Raw genomic sequence first — 23749 nt, forward strand, 5'->3', positions numbered from 1 at the left:
CAATCACTGGTTGTGATTTTCCAGCCAAATAAATATAACCGTTGTGATTTTCCAGCCAAAATATATAACGTTTGAAACCTGATTTTCTTTTTTTGCGCTTACTCTTGGCAAAATACTTCCGCTTGTAAACAATAATCTGGACTTTCATTTAGCCAACTGACAGCTGATGCCCATGCGATAGCTGCGCGTGCGGTCTGAAGGTGGTTACACTTCGACTGTCGGACCTGTTTATAAGACTTATTCTTCGCAGAAAAGGAATACATTTTTCGACCGCGAAAAAAATACTCTAAATTTTTCTACATATTCTGATTAACGTTTTTTTTTTAATTTACACAAAGTTTAGAACTTGAATGTACTTATATGGTTCGTATTGCACAATAACTATATTTTCATTCAAGCTTAAGTAAGAAACAAATAAATTGCCACAACTTGTCAATAAATCCCTGCGTCATTTATCGCATTGCTTATGAAATAAATAACCATATCTTAAAAGAAAACATTGAAATAAATAAATAGACAAAACTTTGCAATATGTTGCGCTACTATTATTGTGAACACAGGTGTATATCACATAATATATTATACATATGTATGCAAAGGTTAGAAATACTCTTGCTTAAAAAAATGTATCAAATTTGGTCATGAACCTCAAGAACTATGTACTTCGGCCCACACTCTATTAAGGCAAGTTTTTTTAATTTTTCCCCCAACCAAATAATACTTATATACCAACCGCACATCGAAGATTCTACTTATACATGGCTTCTTATTACTTTGCCAAATTTTAACTGTACTCAATGAAAATGATAAATCAGTTCTATTGTAAGTTCATTGCTGTTTTAATTGTTGCTATTCTGTTTACAACTATTTTTGTGTAATCAACTTTTAAGTGTGACCGTGCAGAATCACAGCAAGTTGAAAAATAGATAAATAAAAAAAATATTTTTCATTCATTATTCATTCATTACGTTGGTGTCAATAAAACCGCAACCGTTCAAGCGACCAGTTTTGCGACCCACCTTAAAAAATATAAAAAAATATATGGCGGAGCCCGAAAAATTAACCATTGAAAAACACGCAAACGTGTTTGTGTACCCATTCCTCTCAATGAATGGATGGTCTGTTAATAAGTCAGCAGTTGCCTTGACCAAGCTAACGGCAGCTTTGTTGATGTTATCGCCACCGCCATAGCCATTATCGTTGCCGCTGGCTATAAGCGCCTGCACATGCGCACTATGAGGTAAATATGCGACAAATGACGGCCGACGTAGCTACGTGGTTTTTCGTAACTATTACTCGATTCATCCCGGATTCAGTGCGTACTGTGAACATGCAACATTAAATGTTAAAAAAGTTTTTGCCGGCGATCGTTGGCGTTTGACTCGAACGTACTTCTTCTATACTATGTAGAGTCAATCTCGTTATTTAATAGCGACACCTCGTACTTGTATGTGCTTCCAAATATCAGTTGCAAATAAATCATATAATGTACAGATGAATGCATCACTTAAGCATGACAATTTTTCGGAAATTGAACTTGAATTCTAACACGGCCAGTGCTCAGTGATGACATGCAGGCAGGCAGTGTGACCACAAACAATACAGCAGATACGCTAATTAGACAAAATCTGTAGATTTAAAAGCATGGATGCATTTTTAATGATATGCAGCCAAAAATATTGGCTTACGGTGGTATCTGATATCATGCGGTATAATTTGTTGAGCAGCGACCAATCAAGTTTCCGGTCAAGGCTTTCCGATTCCACTATTGCAGAAATTTTGCGCATTTTTATATACAAAGGTTGCTATGTAGAGAGAGCCAACTGCGCTATATACATATATATATGTATGTAATTGGCGCTTACATCCTTTTTTGTATGTTTGGATAGTCTCCTCCTCCTATTTGTGGTGTGGGTCTTGTTGTTGTTCCACAGATGGAGGGACCTACAGGGACCTGCCGAACGGCAAATATTTTTTATGTGAAGCTCTTTCATGGCAGAAATACACTCGGAGGTTTGCTATTGCCTGCCTAGGAGCAACCGTACTTCCGAATGGAAGTAACGCACCAATCCCCCTCGGCTACGGCGGCCGCCGTACAAATACGCTAGTGCAGTAGTATCTCCTGGTATTCTTCCCGTATAAGACACCTTAATGGCAAGAACTGAAGCATTGATCCATAGTTATGCATCCTGTTTTCAGTTAAGGGGAGGAAAATATGGCTCTAGCGGAGACAAAGTTCAAGGCAAAGTGGAAGTGGAGCATAATCAGGCCTTTTATTTATTTCACCACCGTGAATTCAATTCATCGTGGAGGTTACTATTTTCGACATTATGGTCAACAATTTTGACAATTATGGTCCTTGATCACCATTAATTCACCATCTAATTTTTTGGCATTTCAACCGGGGTAACGCTCAAAGATAAGTGAGCTCATAGTTAAAAGAGCACCACAAATCTTTTGCTGTATTTGCTTTCTCTTATACGGCACTGTGATAAACAACGCACGGTAATTTTTTTTTTTTACCTAACCCCGTGCATCGCATTGCCTAAGAGCGGAAATGTGCGCATTAATTATTTTCAAAAGATTTTTCGCAAGTACTATATGTCACCAATGAAGTTTTATATCTGCAAAAACAAAAAACAAAATTAGTGAATTAAAATGAGATTTTTATTCAATACTCTAAACAAAGCAATCAATAGTACAAAAACAAAATATTTTTTAAATGAACAACGAAATTAAATCCGAATCACAATGGAAAAAATGAAGACATTCAGTCGCATGAAAATAAAAGAAAAAACTTAATTTTATTTCAACTCGTCGCTTGTTTTGGATATTTTTCGTAAAATATTTAAGAGTTTGAGTCTCTATAAATATGAAAATGTCCGATTTAACCGCTCTTGTGAAATCGTACTTGTACGATTGTGTAGTTTCTCTTTAACAACGGTCAAGGGGACACAGATGTCTGAGAAGGGGACAGCTGAAACCGGTTCTGACCGAAAAGCTGGCTGATTTAGAGTAAACCCCCGTTCCCACTCCAGAATCCATCTTGGATCCGTCAGTAAGAACAGAGATATCTATATCCATGCCGACTCTCCCCTCCTTCCAATCCTGCCTGGTCGGAAAGATAGCCCTAGCACAACCCTCAAAACCAGTTTGCGGATGGAGAGATCGGTACGAAGAACAGAGAAGGAAGGGGAGATCTGCTTCAAGATGTAACTATGTCCTACAGGAAGTTGTCTCCAGAGGCCAATCTCCTTCAACCTAACGGCCCTCTGAGTAGCAATGGATTTAACTTGCAGATCCACAGGAAGTAAGTGCAGAATATCGTTGAGTGCAGCAGTGGGACATGTTCTGTAAGCACCAGTGATGCCCACACATGCAGTTCTCTTCACTCTCTCTAGTTTAGTGGTGTTGTAATTCTCCTGAAGAGCTACCCACCAAACTAGGCAACCATATGTCAAAATTGGCAGAACCACTAAGTTGTACATCCAAAGTACGACATGTGGCTTGAGACCCCATTTTTTGCCGAACATAGATTTACAGACGTAGATGGCTAATATTGGCCTTCTTAACTCGATTTTCAATGTGCAGCTTCCAGTGGAGCTTGGAGTCAAGTATTACACCAAGATACTTGACTTCCGATGAGAGAGTAAGACACTGGTTGTTTAGTCTTGGAAGCTTAATAGGTGGAGGCTTGTATTTTCTGGTGAATAGCATCAGCTCCGTTTTATCAACTATTTATAATTCTAAGAAATGCACATTTCATTATGATTGACAAGCCTTTTTGTTAATTTTGAATGTGATTACAACAAAAAAAAATTTTTTAATTGTTTGCATATTGCTATTATTAGAAAACGATGAGTTTAGCCTACCTTATGGATAATTCCATCCAACTGAGACGAAATGAATACTATAAGTTGGATTATCCTTGGCGAGCCGCAAATATGACTTAAGCTTCACGACTGAACTATTCATGCTCTACTCCTGAGAAAATTTTCAAAAACATACATATATGTATGAAATACAAAAATACATAATATATATGTATGAATAGATATGTATGTGTGTATATATTGTATAAAAATGAATATAAATTTCGATATTTATATGGTAAAACGGCAAAGAGCACAATAAACACTTAATAAAATAAAAACAAATAAATGAAAATAAAATAAAATCGAACAAAGAGGTTGACAGTCGTGAAAGTCGTTTGCTCACCATATTTGGTGCATTTACGTACTTTTGTATGTGTATGCAGGTATATACATACATATATGTATGTAATATATAATTTATATTTTTTATTATTACTTTAGTAGCCAAATATGGAGGGTAATTAAAAATCTTGTTTTTTTTTATTAATTTCTCCTTCTCATATAGGTATGGGCGAACGAACGAACGACCGCCTGTCGCCACACAAGGCAGTTAGACCGCTTTGTTTCAGAAGGTTCTTTGGTTATTTAGCACAATACCTATGAAGTTTGAATAATAAGTAGCGTTACGCAAAGTAATATGCAAATTAAAGAATACTTACTATATTATTTAAAAAGGAACAAATTGGCTGAATTATTTATAAAACATACGTACACACATATTAAATATGTTTAAAAAAATGCAATGTAAGTTACACAAAAAAAAAAATAATAATCTATGTAGGAATATATTCTTTAACCCACTCCTGTTCTTTTACATGTTTATTCTTTATGAAAATCCACTAACTGAACCCTGCGCGAGTATATCGCCCAGCCAAAGGATTCCTTCTCTCCACATAATACGAAAAAGACACAGGTGCCGGTCCTAAAACCTGTAGTTTTCGAGGTATTAATTTTTTTAATTAAAGAAAAAATAGTAGATCATAAAAGTGTCTAATATTTGGAGAATCCCTCAACGAGTGATATATCAGATTAAAATTAATGCAATTTTCTATCTTTTGTTCGTGCTTTATTTTTCAGTAAAATTAAGCGTTTTCAAAACGTTTAAAAAGCTAAAAAAATATATATTTTTAAATAGGAATGGCCAATTTAACATTAACCATACTTTTTTAAGAAAAATAAAACAAATAAAACATAATATAAAAACATAAATCTTATGAGGAGCAGCAAGGGTTCACACATAACTATATGCCCGGCCAGTCAAACTGCATTAAAAGCACTAGCCTCGCATTCTGTGGAATCTAAATTAGTGTGCGAATACCTTAGCAATCTTAATAAACTTAGTACAACAAATAAAATTGTACCTTGCTGGTTTCCGGGTTTCTTTGGAATAAAAGGTAATGAAATTGATGATTTTTACGGTCCAGACCCATACTGTGGTATTAACTGGGCGGAAGCTAAATGTAGTTTAAATAGTTGGGAGAATATTCAAAAACTTATTTATTATGAAGTCACACAAGACAACGTGCGTAAAGTAGACATGAGGAAACTAGTAGGTTTACCTGATAGAAAACCTACTAGTTTCCTATTTCCTATTACTTATACTACCATCTGTCGAAAATTCTCACTAGGAATGTGACAGAATGTAGACTATGTCTGGACGATAATGAAACCACCGAGCACATCTTGTGCAACTGTGTTGCTTTCACAGAGACAAACATACTCCTATTGCTGATATTATATTTTGCTGGTAGGACGGAATTTTAATAATATAAAAAATATAATTTCTGATGCGGTTAAGGCCACTTCTAGCCGTTAGTCATCTTGATATTTGTTAAACGATATTCCGGACGTTTTCGCAACATCACGTTGTTTAATGTACGCAGATGACCTCAAAATATACAGGGGAATAAAAAATGTGTCTGACTGCAATAAACTTCAAAAAGACTTACTTCAAATTGCAGACATAGTGTGATGCTCTCATTGCAGATTAAGTACTGCCACTCTCACTAAAATTTATGAAAAGATTTATCTGGATGCCATCTTTGCTTCGAAAATATCCTCTTCTAAACATATAGATTTTATGATCACTAAGTCTAGGTCTAGAGTCGGCTTCCTAACTAGAATGCAAATGTATTCCGAGACCCTTCCACACTTAAGAGTTAATAATTTTCATTTATAAGGTCGTATCTTGAGTATTACAGCTTCGTTTGGGTTCCTATCTATCCTGATTCCACCTTGAAAGTAAAAAAGATCCGGAAATACTTTACTAGGTATGCCACTCACTCTCTTCGTTGGAATTTCAGTATGCCTGATGATAAAAGTAGGTGCCTGCTATTGACATTGCTGAGATTACAAAAGCGTAGACAAATTTCATCGATTATGTTTATGTGAGATATAGTTCTGAGTCTTATCAATTGCCATTTCTGGCTTGAGCTAATTATTTTCAATTGTCTTGCTCGGGATCTTACATTCTGCGACATGTTTCATGTACCTATCACTGGGTCAATTTCATGATTAATGACCCGATTGCACGTAGTCTGACGCAGACTAAACAAGTTTGAAAAAATTTAGATGCATTCTCAAGTTCTCGTGAGAGTTTTAAGTCTAAACTATGTATATAGTAATCTATTTGAGATGAGCTCTAATTCCTAAAATTTAAATAAATAAATATTTTATTTGAATCTAATGGCGACAAAAAATGTAATTATATCTGACGTAAATAGAGATGTTTCTAATTGGCGCTCTAGTTGCACCATCCTGCTCGCTCGACTAATCAATATGCAATCCTCAATAATCTAGGCTGGGGTTTATTTCTCGATGCGTTTCTCAAAGATGACAGGTTTATACAAGACGTACAGTTTTTTGAAATGATAATGAGGAAAATAACAAAATCTTACGCTCATACTACATCACATCTATTGAATAAAATATGATTGCAAAAATCATTTATGAGACTAAAAGAAATCCTCGTCATCAGAAAAACCTATCACGCGCCTATTAAAACGACAAGTAGAGCTAATTTTTTAACAAACTGTTTGAATGGGGATGAAACGATACGAATAAAAATAAGTGAGTACTCAATAGTTTTCGTACTATACCAAATAATTTCGGAATTGATACATATTAACTAAAATTGTTTCTGACTTTTTTCTCCGCTGCTATTTGAAGTGAAAGATCTCAGATCGGTAGAAATTAGAGACCTTCTAAAGCTTCTGAAGGGTTCATATAAGTTTTAGGAGAGATAAGGACAAATTTCCCATACAGCAGCACAATGAGCTATAAGCACGCATGTGCCCCATAGTGGACAACAGCTACAACATAAACTACCTTAACCTATTTAATAAATGTTAACCTATGTTAAAATGTTTTATTTATTTTCAGTTCCTGCATTACTCATATTAAATTGCATTATTCGAAGACCTGATAAAATAAAATTTAACTTAGTTCATAAGGAATATCTTCGTAGCCACAAGTATCGATTCGAGTAGGTATCGCCCCTTTGGATCTCATATTTTTCAGGTGTCGATACTTTCTTGCGATACGACTTCGAAGTAAAAATATCGATATTTGCATGGTATCATTTCACCCCTACTTGTGAATGCACACAATGTAAACTCGCCATCCCTCTCCGTTGGTTGCCAAGTTTGTCAGTACGGAACAATCTGCTCATTGCTCCAGGTAAAAATTAACCAGCTAAAAATCAAGCGGTCTTTCATAGTGATTGCTTGTAATCTCACTGTCAATACGTACAATTATTGAGGCAATTTAATTTATTTCATAAAAGCTTTTCCGATACACGATTGTAAATTTATGCAAAGCACACAATCGAAGTGAATATCTTAATATTTATCACATAAGCAATACAAGTATATTATTAAACAATTAAAAAATAATGATAAATTGACAAATTGTTAAGTGTTTAGTATGGGTGGGTTAGGTTGAGAGAAAAGTATGCAAATTCATTCAGCACACTTTTAAATGTTAGTGCTTAGGTATGTATGGCAAATTATCAATATCTGCGGACTGAGTGCAAATGTAGCCGCCAGCATAATTTAATTTTCTAATTTATGATATACATTTGAGTGCATGTAAAACATGTTAATGTGTTATTATTAAAAGTTCTACCTACTTAGTTGCAATACTCATTTAAAAAAGTAAGAAATATTTTTCTCTACTGACATTGTCTTACCAACGCAAAGGTATTGTCTTTGTCGTAGCTTTTGGGATTATAAACATCTGAGAACGCTAATCCATTATTAGTCCAATGAAAATTGTAAGGTTTGTAGCTTAGGCGAACGAAATTTAAGCGTTTAAATATTGTAGTTTGTCAATTATTCAAATAAGGGAGCTCTTTGGCTTCGTGACTCTTTTCGACAGGTTTGAAACCTATGATTAACTAGTCTACATCTTGGGTTTGAATGGCGTAGCATTTCTTCTACTCAATTTTGGCAAAGTTCAACAAGGCGAGCCAGTAAATTCTTCTTTCTCGTATGACATGAGTTCGCCAATATAGCCGCTGGATCTGTATCTGTGAGTGTTGTTTTAAAGCTCATGCTGCTGATTCTTCCAGCTGCAACGATATTTGCATTCGACGAAGCGCGGAGATCCATAAAGTATCCCCGGAATCTTTCTCTCGAGCACTGAAAGGACCGCCTCATTGGATGTTGTCCATTACCCACGATTTTGCGCTATACAATAAGGCGGGCATGCTTAGCGACCTATAAAGTATAATTTTCGTTCGTCGATAGAAGATCTTACTGCTCAAGGCTGCCATTTCGAAATTTGATGTGAACTTAATTTTATTTAGAAGGCGTTTTGATCGGATAGGTTAGGTTAGGTTATGGTGGTAGTCGGTCTACACGACCAACTCTCTTAGACCTTACAGGTCCGTTGTGATACAACTGTGCTGAACGGGAACCCCATTTACCTTCCTTCGTGGAACCATGTTGTGGCTCTTATGAAACGTAAAATTGATCCCAACCCCACGCCAGACAGCTCTGTAAGAGAATTAAAAAAGTATTTACCTAGATAACCTGCTCTGATGTTAGCTAGGGCTGGACAATTGCTAAGGAAGTGCTCAACTGTTTCTTGCTCTTCCTCATTTCTGCAACTTCTGCAATATTCATGGGAGAAAACTCTTAGTCTCGAGGAATGCCTACCAAATAGCCAGTGACTAAGCAATTCCTTTGTTCTTTTCTTGATCGGATAACTCGCTGTTCTCGTGACATAAATAGTCTTCTGCGCATAAAGTAAAATTTATACCGAAAATCTTCATGGACAACTCGATGGATCAGACCCTCAGAAACATTAACCTCCCATGCAAGGACACGCACTGATTTTGAAGGTTCCTCGTCAATGATCGCTTGCACTTGTTGAATCAATTCTGCAGATCGGACAGTTTCAGAAGGTTCCTCGTATTTTTGTTACTTCCTGATGCTTCCGTTTCACAGCGAACCTAATGAACGAATGAACAGACGCACTTAACTGTATTTATCTTCATTTCTTGAGTTAAGTTGTAGAATTGTTTAGTTGTGTATTGTAAGCACTCTGTAAGATAGGAAAATTTTGAATGGCATGAAATGTGTCAGTGAAACATAAAATCGTAGTCCTGAACTACCAAATTTCAAGGTCTATGTTAGACACCATGCATTGTTTTCGCATGGCTTTGGAAGAGGTTTTTGTTCAGTTCAATAGCCCCGATTTCAGGAGTGTTCTAAATCTCGGCAGCGTTATTTGTTCAGCTTAAATTCACATACTTTTTTCACAAGTTGCTTTAAGCGGAAAATGCTATTTGTCGGTATTTAAATGTGCTTAGATAAAATCCACCAATCAGCCTGACATTTAGCCGTTTTCAAGCTTAGCATTGCACTGCTTATATTGTTTCACTGGAGTGGTGAGTGAATTGATGAGTTATTGACTCGCATTTATTCGAATTTGTAGCGGCAACTTTGGCACGAGTTTTTTTCGATCGGTGTGTAATTTGTAAAGGCATATACGAGCACATGCAAATGTCTTTAGTCAAGCACGTATGTCTGTATTCGTATGTACAAGTAGTTATGGACGTATGTCTGTAAGTAAATATTGAACAAATTTATCAGCTTCCACCTCATATTTTTCAATTTTGTCATTTGCTGCTAACGTCTGGTTACCGTTTTGTTAAGCCCAGGATTTAGTTTTATATTTGTACATACATACAAGTATTTATTTGAGTTTTTTATTTTCGCTTCGATTTTTATACCTGCGCACAATTGAGCACAAGGGTATTATAATTTCGTTCACATAACGGTTGAATGTAACAATACAAGGGAATCGCAGCTGATATACTAGTAGATGTATATGTATATACCGACAGGCTCAGAATGATCTGAGGGGCCGTGAATCCGTCCGACGCACTATAATTCGAGCAAAAATTAATATATTACTTTATATTTCAATGAAAATCGGTGCACATACAACTATCTTTGCCCAAGGTAGGTTGGTATTCAAAATTGGTGAAATCGTGTAATAGCAAGACCCACCTCCCATATAACGATAATAGAAATACAGAAACCAAAAAATAATAATAAAGATGAGCTCAAAAAAATAAATACGATGCAAATAAAATTTTGAAAAATAGACGGTTTCACGCCAACTTTTTTGCTCCCGCTTCATTTAGATTCGACATAAATATTATTGAGATCAAATGAAAACCACGCCCACTTTGTATGTGTTAAGACTAAATTTCCGTCCGTTGTCAAAGCTATAACTGTCATTGCCTGTGAGTTTATTTGATTCCAGAAATTAGCAGTCAACCTAAATTAAATTTTACTAAAATGTGCGAACCGAATTTAGCACTTCCTTATTTATTTTATTTCGTTTCATTTGTCTTAGGTCGAGCAAGAGCAGTAAACTTTTACGAATCCATCGCTGGGGTTTTTTTTATCTTAAGTATTTGTCAGGCGCATCTCAATTTATTTTAATTAAAAACAATGAAAATTTAGTGCATTGGGCATTGCGCATTCAACGACGCGCTTGCGCGGTGACATTCCAACATAAAAATAACTATGTTGATAAATGTGCATATGCGAGTATATGGCTACGACTATACAATATGAATGGAAAACGTTGCTCAATCAAAGCAACGGCTTTTAAGCGAGCACTGTGATCAAAGTTCATGAACTGCATTTGGGACCGCCGCCCCCCACCCTATCGGAAGCAAAGTATGCCTCCGATTATTGCACTGTGTCATTTGCTCCATTTTTCTGTGTTCTGTTGTTGTTGTTGTTATGTATGTATTCATGGATGTGAATGATCGCCTTACTTCTCCGAAATCACCCAGTTGAACTGATAATTGCTAGGTTCATTAAAAAAAAACGTTGTTTTGTGGGGGTGTTTTTGGTCAATTGACGCGCGTCATTTTAATATCATTCATTCAAATAATCAGTCACAATGCTTCTCTACATTTAGTGTGACAAAAGTATAACAATATACTTATATATATACCAGCGTCTGAGAATTTATGATCATAAATATTTGTTATAGTATCCCAACAGGATTTTTTTTGGCATCTGGCCCTATTTTCGACGAAATTCGGCAAGTATCATATTTTCCCCCATCTCTCGAGCAAAATAATCTTAAGGTCACTTATTGATGAAATTTTGAGTTCCCTTTAGGTTAGGTAAGGTTAGGTCAGCCTGGTTGGCAATAAGTCCCTAGCGATACCAGATGAAAACCGACCTCTATAAATACCTAAAGTAGACATCATGTAGGATGTCAGCGCTTTTGGCGAATCTAAGTAGGGCTGGGAGCTCCGCTTTTGAGACGTCTTCCAGACCCTCAAACAGTGGGGCTCCCAGGCATCTTAGTCGCGTTTTTAATAATGCCGGCCAAACGCACAGAAGGTGTTTTAAAGTCTCCTCAACATCCTCTCTGCATTTTCTGCATTTGTCCGTGTTAGCAATCCCTATCTTGTAAGCATGTGCAGCCAATAGATTGTGACCTGTTAGCATACCTATGATAGTTCTGCATTCCTTTCGCGAGAGCGTAAGTACGAATTGAGTCAGTTTTTTGTCGTTTTGCTGTTTTGCATGTGGTCAGGTTAGTCCATCTAGCTTCCACTTGCCTTTTCATGTGGTCGTCCATCTCGTTGTATATTGTGTTTAACGGTTTTGGTATGTCGTTCTCTTGTTCAAATGGTAGTCTCACAGCACTTTTTGCTATCTCATCTACTATTTCGTTCCCCATAATGCCTTTGTGACCAGGTACCCAGTAGATATGCAGCCTACTGTTTCCGGCTAGCCTTTCTATGGCCTCCCTGCTCCGTCGAACATTTTTGGACTTAATACAATATGAGCTTATTGCTCTTATTGCTGCTTGACTATCCATGTATATATTAATTGTTGAGTTCTTTCTTGTTCTAATGTAGCAAAAACTTCCCCTTGGAAAATACTGCTGTGGTCTGGCAGCTTGATAGGCTGCCTTATTCCTAGTTTTGAGCAGTAAATACCCGCTCCCACTCCGTCTGGAGTTTTCGAACCGTCAGTATAGATGCTTTTGTGCCATCCCTCCTCTTCAACTGTAGTGCGAAACCTTCTCTCCCAATTAAAGTACGGAGTCATGTAGTCCGTGCCACCTGAGCTCCACTTTCCTATTGAGCTGTGACCGAAGGTTCTGCAGGTGAATACCCCCGCAGCCATTAGCCTCCTCGCGGATTTCGCTGCCAGGTTTTCCGCCATGAGGTCAATAGGTGGCATGCTGAGTATCATTTGCAGCGCCGCCGTTGGAGTGGCCTTCATCGCTCCTGTTATGCACAGAGCAGCGAGTCGTTGAATCCTTTCCAGTGGCATTAAGTATGTCAGTTTTCTTGTCGCAGTCCACCATACTAAGGTTCCATACAGCAATATCGGTCTGACTACTGCTGTGTAGCACCAATGCATCAGAGAGGGTGATAGACCCCAAGTAACGCCCAGCATTCTTTTACTTGTACAACGTATTACTGGCCTTTTTCACCCTCTCCTCAACGTTGTGCTTCCACAGCAATTTGCTGTCCAGTATTACTCCGAGGTACCTCGCATAATCTTTGAGAAGTAGTTCGTTGTTGCCTAGCTTCGGGAGGTTCCACGCCGGAACTTTGTACTTCCTGGTAAAAAGTACCATGTCCGCTTTTCCCGCGTTTATCCCTAGCCCTGCGCGAGATGCCCATTGGTGTATCGTTTTGAGAGTGTTGTTCATCACATTACTGATGGTGTCCAGGTACTTTCCCGTAACTACTATAGCTATGTCATCGGCATATGCCACTAGTTTTGGTGCCCCTCCGTTGAGTTCCCTTTACTTTATATGTACTTTATCCTCGACATGAGAACAAATATTTTCTATGGGGCTTATGCCGGAACTTTGTGGACTCTGTTTGCAAATGCTTTGTATTGAAAAATATCCACGTTTTAACATCATAGGCTGTATAGTAAGGAGCGTTATCGTGCTGAAATGAAAATTCCTTCCTTGACATGCCCATTTATTCTGTAATGGAATGCAAATTTCCCTCGAAATCGCACAAGTAAAGATGCTTATTCATCGTTCCATCTATAAAAACTAGTTTTCCAATTTCCCGAGCAGCCCCAAACCATAATACAACCTCCGCCATGCTTAACAATGGATTTAAGGTTTTTGATTCGCAGCTCTTCGTTTGACTTCCGCCATTCCATACGACGACCCTTTCCCATTTTTGATATGCGCTGTATCACAGTTATAAAGGAAATGAATTCAAACATAAGTATTATTAAAAATAATACACCAGTTCAACTAAGAATAAATAGGCAAACGAAACATGATCAAATAACGGTTTCAAAGACAACAAGCAAAATATTGCAAAAAATCTCATTTTCCCACGCGTTTTTGGTTATACGAGTAATTACAATATTTCTCCTCTTCCAATACGATGGAGAGAATACAGAATGTGTGGCCAACAACAGACCGTTAACCGGCATTCAGCGATTTTCAAGGAATTAGCTGATTTGCTGACTTAACAGAGAACGTAATAGTGATTTGTTTATAGCAGAAGCTGACAAAAACTGAGATTGTCTTGCTGATATAGGAAAATATCCATGCGGCCACTGTGTATGTTACTTCGCTACCATCTGAACAATGGCTGATTGGAAAACTAATTGCATTAAAATAACTTCACTTTACATATTTTTGTTTTTCATTCGCCTCTCTCTCTCTGTCAAATCCCCTATGACGTAACGGCCAAAATTTCTCCACCATTTTGCTTCGCATGACCAAACCTTTTAATCTATCTGAGAAATGGGCAACAACTTGAATACGCGTTTAAAAAAGTAAACTCATCTTCTTAATACGTACGAAATTTTAAGTTTGTACATACTTACACAAGGGACTATGCAAAATACTCCGTGAGCCATTACATATATAAAATATATGTAACAGTGTATATATAAAAGTGTTAATCCATGGCAGTAGAAATCCCTTCGACTGACTGTTCTCTTAGAGTAAAAATTCGTGACGGATGGTGAAATTTCTCATCACTAACAGCGCGTTATCCCGACTCCCTTTTAATAGCTTTAATCTTCAGTCGCATGTTTTCGTGTACATTACATACACAAGCATTTTGCGTCCCAGAGGTCCAGCTAAAATACAGATTTCTCCGAACTACGCGTATAACTCACTGAAATTATAAAGATGTTATAATTTTTGCTTACGTCAACGTTCGGCACATTTTTGGATGGAAGCACAGCCTTTTCGGCAATTCAAATGTTTTCCTCGAGAAACTTTTTCTAATATCGAAATTTCCATTCGTTGACCAACCTTGAGGCAAAGATGAACTTCATACATCATAATTTAAATGCAACTTTTTAGCTCTTAATGTCATCAGCTAGAAAAAATTGAACTTTATCGCCTTGACTGAGCTCATTAATAATTACGCTTAAATCTTTAAATTTTTCGCTACAAATTTCTTTGCTCTCGTAGTCAGAATCACAGCTTCAAACGGTCACTGGCACCGTTCACTAGCGTTTGGTTAGGATCTGCTATGAAAAGCACAGCAAACTTGGCACTTCAACTCTAATAACCAGGGCAAAATTTTTATAAATACATTTATACACTTTTTTATTTAGTGGATTGCAGCAGTGGTTAGCACGGGGATTTTTTTAATTTTAGGCCTAACTTTACCGCAAACTTCCAACAACCAAATTCATTATGGGGTACAATTATTTCCGTATTGCCGAAGGCGACTTGACTACTGAAATGTGCTCAAAAAATGTTGTGCTTCAGAAGACAAATGTAAATGACTTTGTCTCCTTTCTTTTTCTCAAGTTTTTCTTTTTGATAATTACTCGCTAGGAGATATCCAATAATACAAAGGTAAAAAACCCCTTTTAGAAGTTCAAAAAAAATTAATACTCGAAACATTGTCAAAGTTTAATTTTTTATTAATTTTTTTATTTTATTAAAATGAGAGAACCCAAGAAAAAGCTCGACCGTCAAAAAAATGCTCACACACAAATGTCCACACTTCACGAATTTTGACGAACACGGTTCCCAGTTGGGATATATCTAGTATTTATGTATGTATGTACAAACATATTATATGTATTTGTATATATACACACATACAATCAGAGAAATGTTTTAAAACTAATACAAATAAAGCATATTTTTCAGCTCTAAAACACTTGTTATTGAAATTGTTTGCATTCGCCCAAACTCAGAAAATGATTGATGTAAATATAATTGACTTAATGACGGCATTCATTTAATACATAAATACTGTTGTAAAACTGTTGCATTTGCAAGGGTTGACGTGGATTTAAGCAGATTAAATCTTGGAATTGAAATTTTCTGAACAAAGTGTTTACATCAGTAAATCAAATTTGATCGCAAAAGCTTCTATTGTGTAACCACAGAATTCATTAAATATTTGGTGTGGGTAATTAAAGTTTATTTACTTGTACATCATCTGTTCTGAAACAAAAAAAAAACAACTTTTAACCAAAAGAAAGAACCAAACGCTTTTTAAGTTATCAAACGAAATATCATCCAAGTCCCTTTTAAGAAATGTTTTTAGGCTGGTGGTCACTTCCTTTCATCGCCGAAAGCACTTTTGGGAATAGATAATAGTCACAAGGTGCCAAATCAGGTGAATGAGGAGAATGATGCAAAAGTGACTTGTCTATCGAAAAGAGTTTCACAAGACGTAAAAACTGAAATTCGCAATTGTTTAAGGAAGCCTAAATTCCATTTAAATAATTTTTACAAACCATTTCTTATTATTTTTAATGTTTCCCTCGAAAGTAAGCTCTCACTTTACTCACCTATCTTGAAACTTTGAGGCGCTGCAGCTAACTCAAGCATCGAAATACTTCAAAGATTCCAGTTCATTATTATATCACAAATACACAAATTTATCGTGACCTCAAAGTATCCACAATAATTGAAGAAATATGAAAATATGCCACATAACAAAACACTCGACTCCAGTCGCACTCCAACCCTCTTGTCACAGAATTAATTACAAATTCCATAACCTACACCAGACTCAAGCGAAAGCCTACAACAGACCTCAAATCATAATAAATTAGTCCATATTGTTATTTATCATACAATTAGTAAATGATTGCATCACTGGGTGCATTTCAATTATGTTAAAAGAATTAAATACTGCTTAATGTGTTTAAAAAAAGATCGCAATAAAAGAAACGTATTAAAGAAATGTATATTTTTTACGAAGCAATGAACTTTTTCAATATTTTCTGAGGATAATCCTTTCGGTAACGAAATTTGTAAATTTCATTTCCGTTTTTTAGGACTTGATATGATTTTTTATAAAGGGCTTTTTCATGGTAGAAATACACTCTGAGGTTTGCCACATCCTGACCAAAGGCAACCGCTTTTAAGGAAAACTCTTTTTATCATTTAGGTGTTTCATGCGTGGAATGATAGTCACGTACCAACCCATTCAGCTACGGTGTAAATAACTTAGGTTATTTACATTTAAATGTCATTGCTTTGGAATGTATGTTAGCGATTTTTTTTGCCTTTGGCGTCTAAATGAACATCCGAGAAATCCCAAATATTTAATTAATGATTAGGCATTTCTACTTTTTATTCAGTGAACTGAGTTCAACTTTTCAGGTGAAGCTCATTTTCACCTCGATGCCTATGTTGAAAAAAATCGACTTCACAACCAATGGCGAGCACTGCCATGCCATGTTAACGGATTTTTTGTTTTCCCAAATTGAAAAGGGTGGAATACTCGTAGAAGGCAGAGAATAAAATGGTTTCCATAGAACGTCGCTAAGTGACGCAAAGCCAATCTTACATTCTATTTTGTATGCACTGTCTCTAAAAATCGAATAATCAGTCGAAACAAAACTCACATTGAGTTTGCCGCCTAGAAGCTGTGAATTGACGCAAACCATTTTTTGTTGAATATTGTTAAGGATAAATGTTACGCCAACCCTCCACAAATGCACGTTGCAACATGCAACCGAAATGTGTGATGCAAGTATCGAATGTAGCGAAAATGTACTGAAAATTTTAGCTGGCGCATTGGGTTACTAAAAAGTTACCCACAAAACTAATTGCATAAAATTGTGTAACATGCATAAGCAAAGTTTCTAGTTCCCTCCGATGCAAAACTGTATTGAAAAATATTTATGCTTCCCTTTATATGGAATTAAATTCCAAGTACTGGATGAACCACCCTGTGTATCGAATCCATACATAACTCTTCGTTCTATCGTTTTGAAAAATATTTTCTGTTATTGAAAAGCTGAATCGATCATTGTATCGGAAAAAGATACTAGGCAATATTTAGAGTACGAATTAAGTAGAAAACTGAATACAAACTGTCAGTGGTACACGGTGACCGTGGCAACATTTTCATCCAAACTCCAATTATAATTAATTACATGTTATCGATGTTTTCGCGCATTTGAGTAACCCAGCAAATGATTTTAAGATAAACAAGCTCTAGGTGTTTCAGGATACTGGACGCAGCCGCTCTATCCAATCGTATACATCCTAGTTGATTGTTCTTCTCCTTGATTCTTTGATATGAGCTGGAAAAATGCGACTTTTTTAAAGTCCCTCAAAGACAAGAGATTTCAAAATGGTTGTGACGAATCACTAACTCAAGATCCATATGTATTTCGAAAGATTGTACTAGAAAAACACTTAAATATGTGTTAGTCATATTTTTTTTCATTTAGCGCGCTTCCTTAGTCCAAATACATACAAATACCAGTGCCAATTATAGCCTATCTCTTCGTGGCAGCCTATGGCATACTTTACATTATTAAAACTCAACTAATCAAAGCGTTAGAGGAATTCTTTTTAAATGTATTTAAAGTATTATTACCATTTAATATATATTATATAAGTATGCATACTCGTACATATACACCTTTTATGGCGTGCCATCAAAAAATGCATCTCCTCATATTAACATTTTCTCTCTTTTTCATTTACAGGTTTAAAAGTACTACCATTATTAAATAATTTAAGGTGGGTAAAACTTCTGTTTATTTAAAACTTTACTTTATCTATATATATAAAAATCAATTGCTGTTCGTTAGTCTCGCTAAAACTCGAGAACGGCTGAACGGATTTATCTTATCTTGGTCTTGAATTATTCGTGGAGGTCTAGGGAAGGTTTAAAAGGTGAGAAAAATTCGAATAATTGCCGGGAAAATCCTCAAAACGTGGACCCGGGTAACCTTCGGATGTGTATGTACAATATGGATATCAAATTGAAGCTGTTGGTGAATGCTTTAGTACAGAGTATTTTTCATGCCGCTCCGTTACTGGGGTCTCGAGATATAGGTCAAAACGTGGACCCGGGTAACCTTTGGTTGTGTATGTACAATATGGGTATCAAATGAAATGATAAGTGCTTTAATACGGGGTAATTTTCATACCTATTGATGACTAGGGTCTGGAAATATATGCCAAAACGTGGACCCGCCGTGTCTTTGCACCGAATTAAACCAAACTTACACACATTGTTAAGGAGGTATTGCAGATGGTTTCCGTATAGTTTGGATACCTATTGGTAGATAGGGTCTCGAGATATAGGTCAAAACGTGGACCCGGGTAACCTTCGGACGTGTTTGTACAATATGGATATCAAATTGAAGCTGTTGGTGAATGCTTTAGTACAGAGTATTTTTCATGCCGCTCCGTGACTGGGGTCTCGAGATATAGGTCAAAACGTGGACCCGGGTAACCTTTGGTTGTGTATGTACAATATGGGTATCAAATGAAAGTGCTTTAATACGGGGTAATTTTCATACCTATTGATGACTAGGGTCTCGAAATATATGTCAAAACGTGGACCCGCCGTGTCCTTGCACCGAATTAAACCAAACTTACGCACATTTTAAGTAAGTATTGATAATGGGTTTCGTAAAGTTTGGTTGTAATTCGGAGCACTGGCAACGGGTACAGCGTTCTTTTGAACCAGCCATAATGTCGCTTACTTTTTTAACGCTTTCTGATTTGGATGCCATAAGGAAAAAACGTAAGTGCAACATGTAAAAATTGTTTGTGCATGTTTTTGGAGTGGATTTTGGAACAGTGAATAATTTCTTACGAAATTTGAGAATTTAATGTGAAATCCGAATGAAATTATGTGTTCGTGCTCCAATGCTTAATAAAACATATAAATTGAAACGAAAAATTCATGGATGATCAGGAAAAAAGACGATTGTTTCTTAGTTATTCATATGCGTTGATTTGAAATTTAAAAACAATCTTCATTTTGCCTGATTTTCAATTTATATTTTATATTTACTCAAAAACAAATAGAAAAACAAAAAATATTGTTTATGCCAAAGCGCTTGAATAAAGGATAAAGAAATAAATAATATGAAAACCATATATTTTCTGTTCTAAACCATATCTATTATATTTTAGTGTGCCCAGCGAAGGGGGCCGTGTTTGCTAGTAAATAATAAAATACAAATTTATAATTCTCAATCAACTAGAAAAATCCTAAAAAACAATGGAAAAAAAATGTTTATGAAAAAATTCAAAATGATGGGAAGGTACACGACTTTTTCGGAATTCTCCAAGAGAGTCAATAAAATTCTTCATTCCAACACATTTGTATTTCTGTGAAACTCTAGGAAACTCTTTTGCAAAAGATTCTGTGCACAGTTTCGCAGAATCAAATGTTTGTAGTAACGGCAAGTTCAATAGAATGAAGCGATTGTAAAGTAAACCGAATGTAACTCCTCTGCAATCTTTCAATTATTAGGGAAGGAAAAGCACATATTGGATTCCAAGTTATGGAAGCGTATTCCACATTATATTGCACTAATAAATTATAAATCAATTTAACGTTCAAAGTTGAACGTTATCGAATGAATATCCTCACAATGTACTTTCATTCTTCACAGGGATTAATATTTGGAATCTGTTCACAAATATTGTCTATGTACGTCACTGTGTAGATGCAAATCTTGTTAGGGCAAGGTTGCGCAAAATTAATCATCTTATCGGAAGATTTATAATTGTTGCAAATGGTGTCGTACGTCAATCAGTATATCAGGCTGCAGTATACAACCAAACAAGCAAGGGGCCAACAACGTACGTGGGATTTCAATAATAGCCTTCGCGTTGCTGCTGTTTATAAGGAATTTTCCAAGGCTTTTGATAAAACCTTAATCTTCAAACTAATAAATTTTGGATTTAACTCTATTTTCTTTAAAATACAATAAAGAAATTGTTATTCATAACGAATCTTCTGATCCTTGCTGTCCCATTTTGAGCCATTTGTTCTTTATTAATGACATATATAAACGTTTCCATTTCTTTGAGTTTCTTGTATACTATATGCAGACGACCTAAAAATTTTTTATATTGTACTAAGCCTGGCTGATTCTTACAATCTTCAATCAGTCCTCAACAACGTCATGGCCCGATCCCAGCGTGGCTCTATAGGCAACATCTTTTCTTCCTGCGGCGGCATGCCATTCCTCCGATTTCTTCTTCGGCGGCGGTACGTAGAGAACGTGAAATGTTGCTCCATTGCTCGCGCATGCCAGTTTGTTGGGGAGTCGAGTGGCGAATCTTCTGGCTATCTGTTGTGATTGTAACTTTTCAATGTCGAACATTATTTGCCTAGTTAGATGTACGTTTTTTGCTGCACAGAGACGTGTGTGTAATTTGGCTGATGTTGGGTCCTCGGAACATACGTACATTTAAAACACTAGAAGCGTGTGTTCCATCTAACACAACATGATCCATCTGATTTCGCGTTTTTCGATCAGGACACAGCCACCTTGCTTAGTATATTTTCTCATCTTAAGCACCAGAGTTGCAGATTACCATGTTTCGGGCCCCGGCGAAGTAGATCTGCCTCTGTCCGTTACCGGATGTTTCGTTGTGCAGACCGAATTTTCCATCTGAGTGGCCACAAATTCCCTCCATGCCCACCCTTGAATCGCCAAACACTACTTTTATGTCGTGGCGGGCGTAGCGCTCTTAGAAACGTTCCAGGGGTTCATAGAAAGAATCATTGGTCGCATAGTCATTCTCTTCCATCGGGGTGTGAGCGCAAATGAGCGAGATGTTAAAAACGCGCGCTTTGATGCGGATTATTGCGAAACGCTCGTTCACGGAAGTGAACGATTGTACTTGGTGACGAAGTCTCTCGCTCACAACAAATCCAACACCGAATTTACGTTCCTTTACATGGCAGTTGTAGTAGACGTCGCAAGGTCCTAAGTTTTTCTTACCTTGCTCCGTCCATCGCATCTCTTGAATGGCAGTGATGTCAGCCCTTACTCTCACGAAGGCATCAACCAGCCGGGCAGAGGCGTCTTCCCTATTAAGGGACCGAACATTCCAGGTGCATGCCCTCAAATCGTACTCCTTAGTTCGTTTTCAGTATAGGAAGTTCTCCTCCGAGGCTTTGTACGGGTTTTCATTGGGGGGGATTTTTACGTGGCGGGTCCCAAACCCAGCGCCCAACCAGCTATCCTGGGATGCTTCGCCTTCTCACTTGGGCTCGCTCCCGGAAGTTGTGAGCTGCTTGAGCGATATCTAGAAGAATAATCCTGCCACTCCCGAGTGAAAGGCGATCAGTAGGCTTCCCCACTTGAGTGGAATTTTTCAAATTGAACCATCCTAGGAATCTACTTCAGCTGAATATTAAGAAAAACTCTCATGCGTCATTTTCTAAGTCTAAGCATTTAATCTCTACCTCATATAAAGAACTCGCGTCTAATTATTCTTCAATTAAATTACTGATTTAGGAGTAATCTTTGACTCCACTTTTCAGTTTCTTAGTCATTTATTTCACTAAGCTGAAGTATGCCGTCTTTTTTTGGACGCTATATAATCAGTGCCACATCAGTAGACTTGAACGCATTAAAAAGAAATTTCTTCGTTTTGCACATAGATCTTTGAACTTCACTGATCCGATTCCTTCATACTACGAATATATACATAAGTAAATGCAATGTGTGCATTACTAAATTTAAAACCGTTACAAAGTAGAAGAAGTATACTATACTATCACTTTGCTTTGTTTATTATTATAAATGGGACAGTTGACTTGACTTTAGTCTCAGAGCGGATTAATTTTTACTGATCTCAGAAAAATTTTCGGAGTAATGATTTATTCTTCCTCTAGCGGGTTAGAACTGTTTAGGCCTCGAAAGCACCTTTGATTAAGACATTGAATGAGTTTAATCAGATTTCAAGTTCTTTGGCTTTTGATTTATTGTTAACTAAATATAAGTTAAATCATCACTCAATGAATATTTTTAATTATTACGAAATATGTACATATAATTGCTATTGTTAGTTCTATGTAGTCTATAAGAAAGCATATATCTCCAGATTTACTAAATGAGCAAATTAATAAATAAATGAAAATAAAAAGTGGAAATAACGATTCCCATCACTCAAAATCATTTTTTTCTATTTATTCAAAAACACTTAGATGATTAATTTTGCGCCAAACTATTCAAAATACAGATTTTGATTTGATTCCTATCGTTTTACTTTTCAAACAAAATATAAACGCAGAACGGGTCTGATAGATTTGGTATTGCAACACAATGTATAGAAGGCCTGTCCTTGATTGAATATAAATCCAGGTCGTTCTTGTAACGAAGCCCCCGACTGTCGTGGGAATGGCACTTAAACTGAGTTGTTGCAAATTTCCACGCGACCAACCTAATTTACCTTTGATAAAAATGTTTTACTCGTTCGGATTTTATGCTGCAGGATATGAGTTTCACGCTTATCTAACCAAACTACACTTACAATCAATTACCAATCGATTTAAAATTGCTGTCTACATTAACACTTTTAACACTACAGCAGTAACACAATTTTATTGACATTATTATTGCGTGAATCAGTTTGTGCCATGCCCAGAAAAAAGAAAAATACATACAAAAGTTTACGAGTTTTCATACATATTATAGTTTGTTGTTGTTTTTGACAATTTATTCAAATCCAGGTAAATACATCTATGCATATACATAAATGCATATACTTGTGCATACGTATATGTACTTTTACGTGTATAAGTTTACCTTCCGCGACATTGTCGAACTGCCACTGGCTGTCAGCAACAATTTGATTGAGATTATGCTTTTATTATTTCCTTTGAATTCAGCCGAAGGTGATTTTGTGTTACTACCATAAATGTAAATAATTTTTTGTTGAATAATTTCGCGCATAAATGTAAGTACCTACACAAATTCAGTTTTGCAAATTTTAAATGATACAAAATTGTCTTTGCGTTTACCTCAATTTGCATACAAATTAATAAACGGCAATTAAAATTTTTAGGTTTAGCAATAAACTTATTAGAAATGTGTTTGTTGAACATTGCTTAAAATTACGCCGCCATGCAATATGAA

The 23749-nt window shown here is 36.3% G+C and overlaps 1 protein-coding gene across 8 annotated transcripts in view; it reads left to right on the plus strand.

The window, feature by feature from the left end:
* Positions 1 to 23749, plus strand: part of LOC129241111 (formin-J) — a 165250-nt gene that overhangs the window by 106607 nt on the left and 34894 nt on the right. For all 8 annotated transcript variants that reach the window (XM_054877281.1, XM_054877282.1, XM_054877283.1 and 5 more), the window contains one exon: positions 18338 to 18371. In XM_054877281.1, coding sequence (XP_054733256.1) covers positions 18338 to 18371 — 34 coding nt within the window. The remainder of the gene's footprint in view (positions 1 to 18337; positions 18372 to 23749) is intronic.

The sequence above is a fragment of the Anastrepha obliqua genome, chromosome 3, assembly GCF_027943255.1.
Source record: "Anastrepha obliqua isolate idAnaObli1 chromosome 3, idAnaObli1_1.0, whole genome shotgun sequence".
In the NCBI taxonomy this organism is placed as follows: Eukaryota; Metazoa; Arthropoda; class Insecta; order Diptera; family Tephritidae; genus Anastrepha; species Anastrepha obliqua.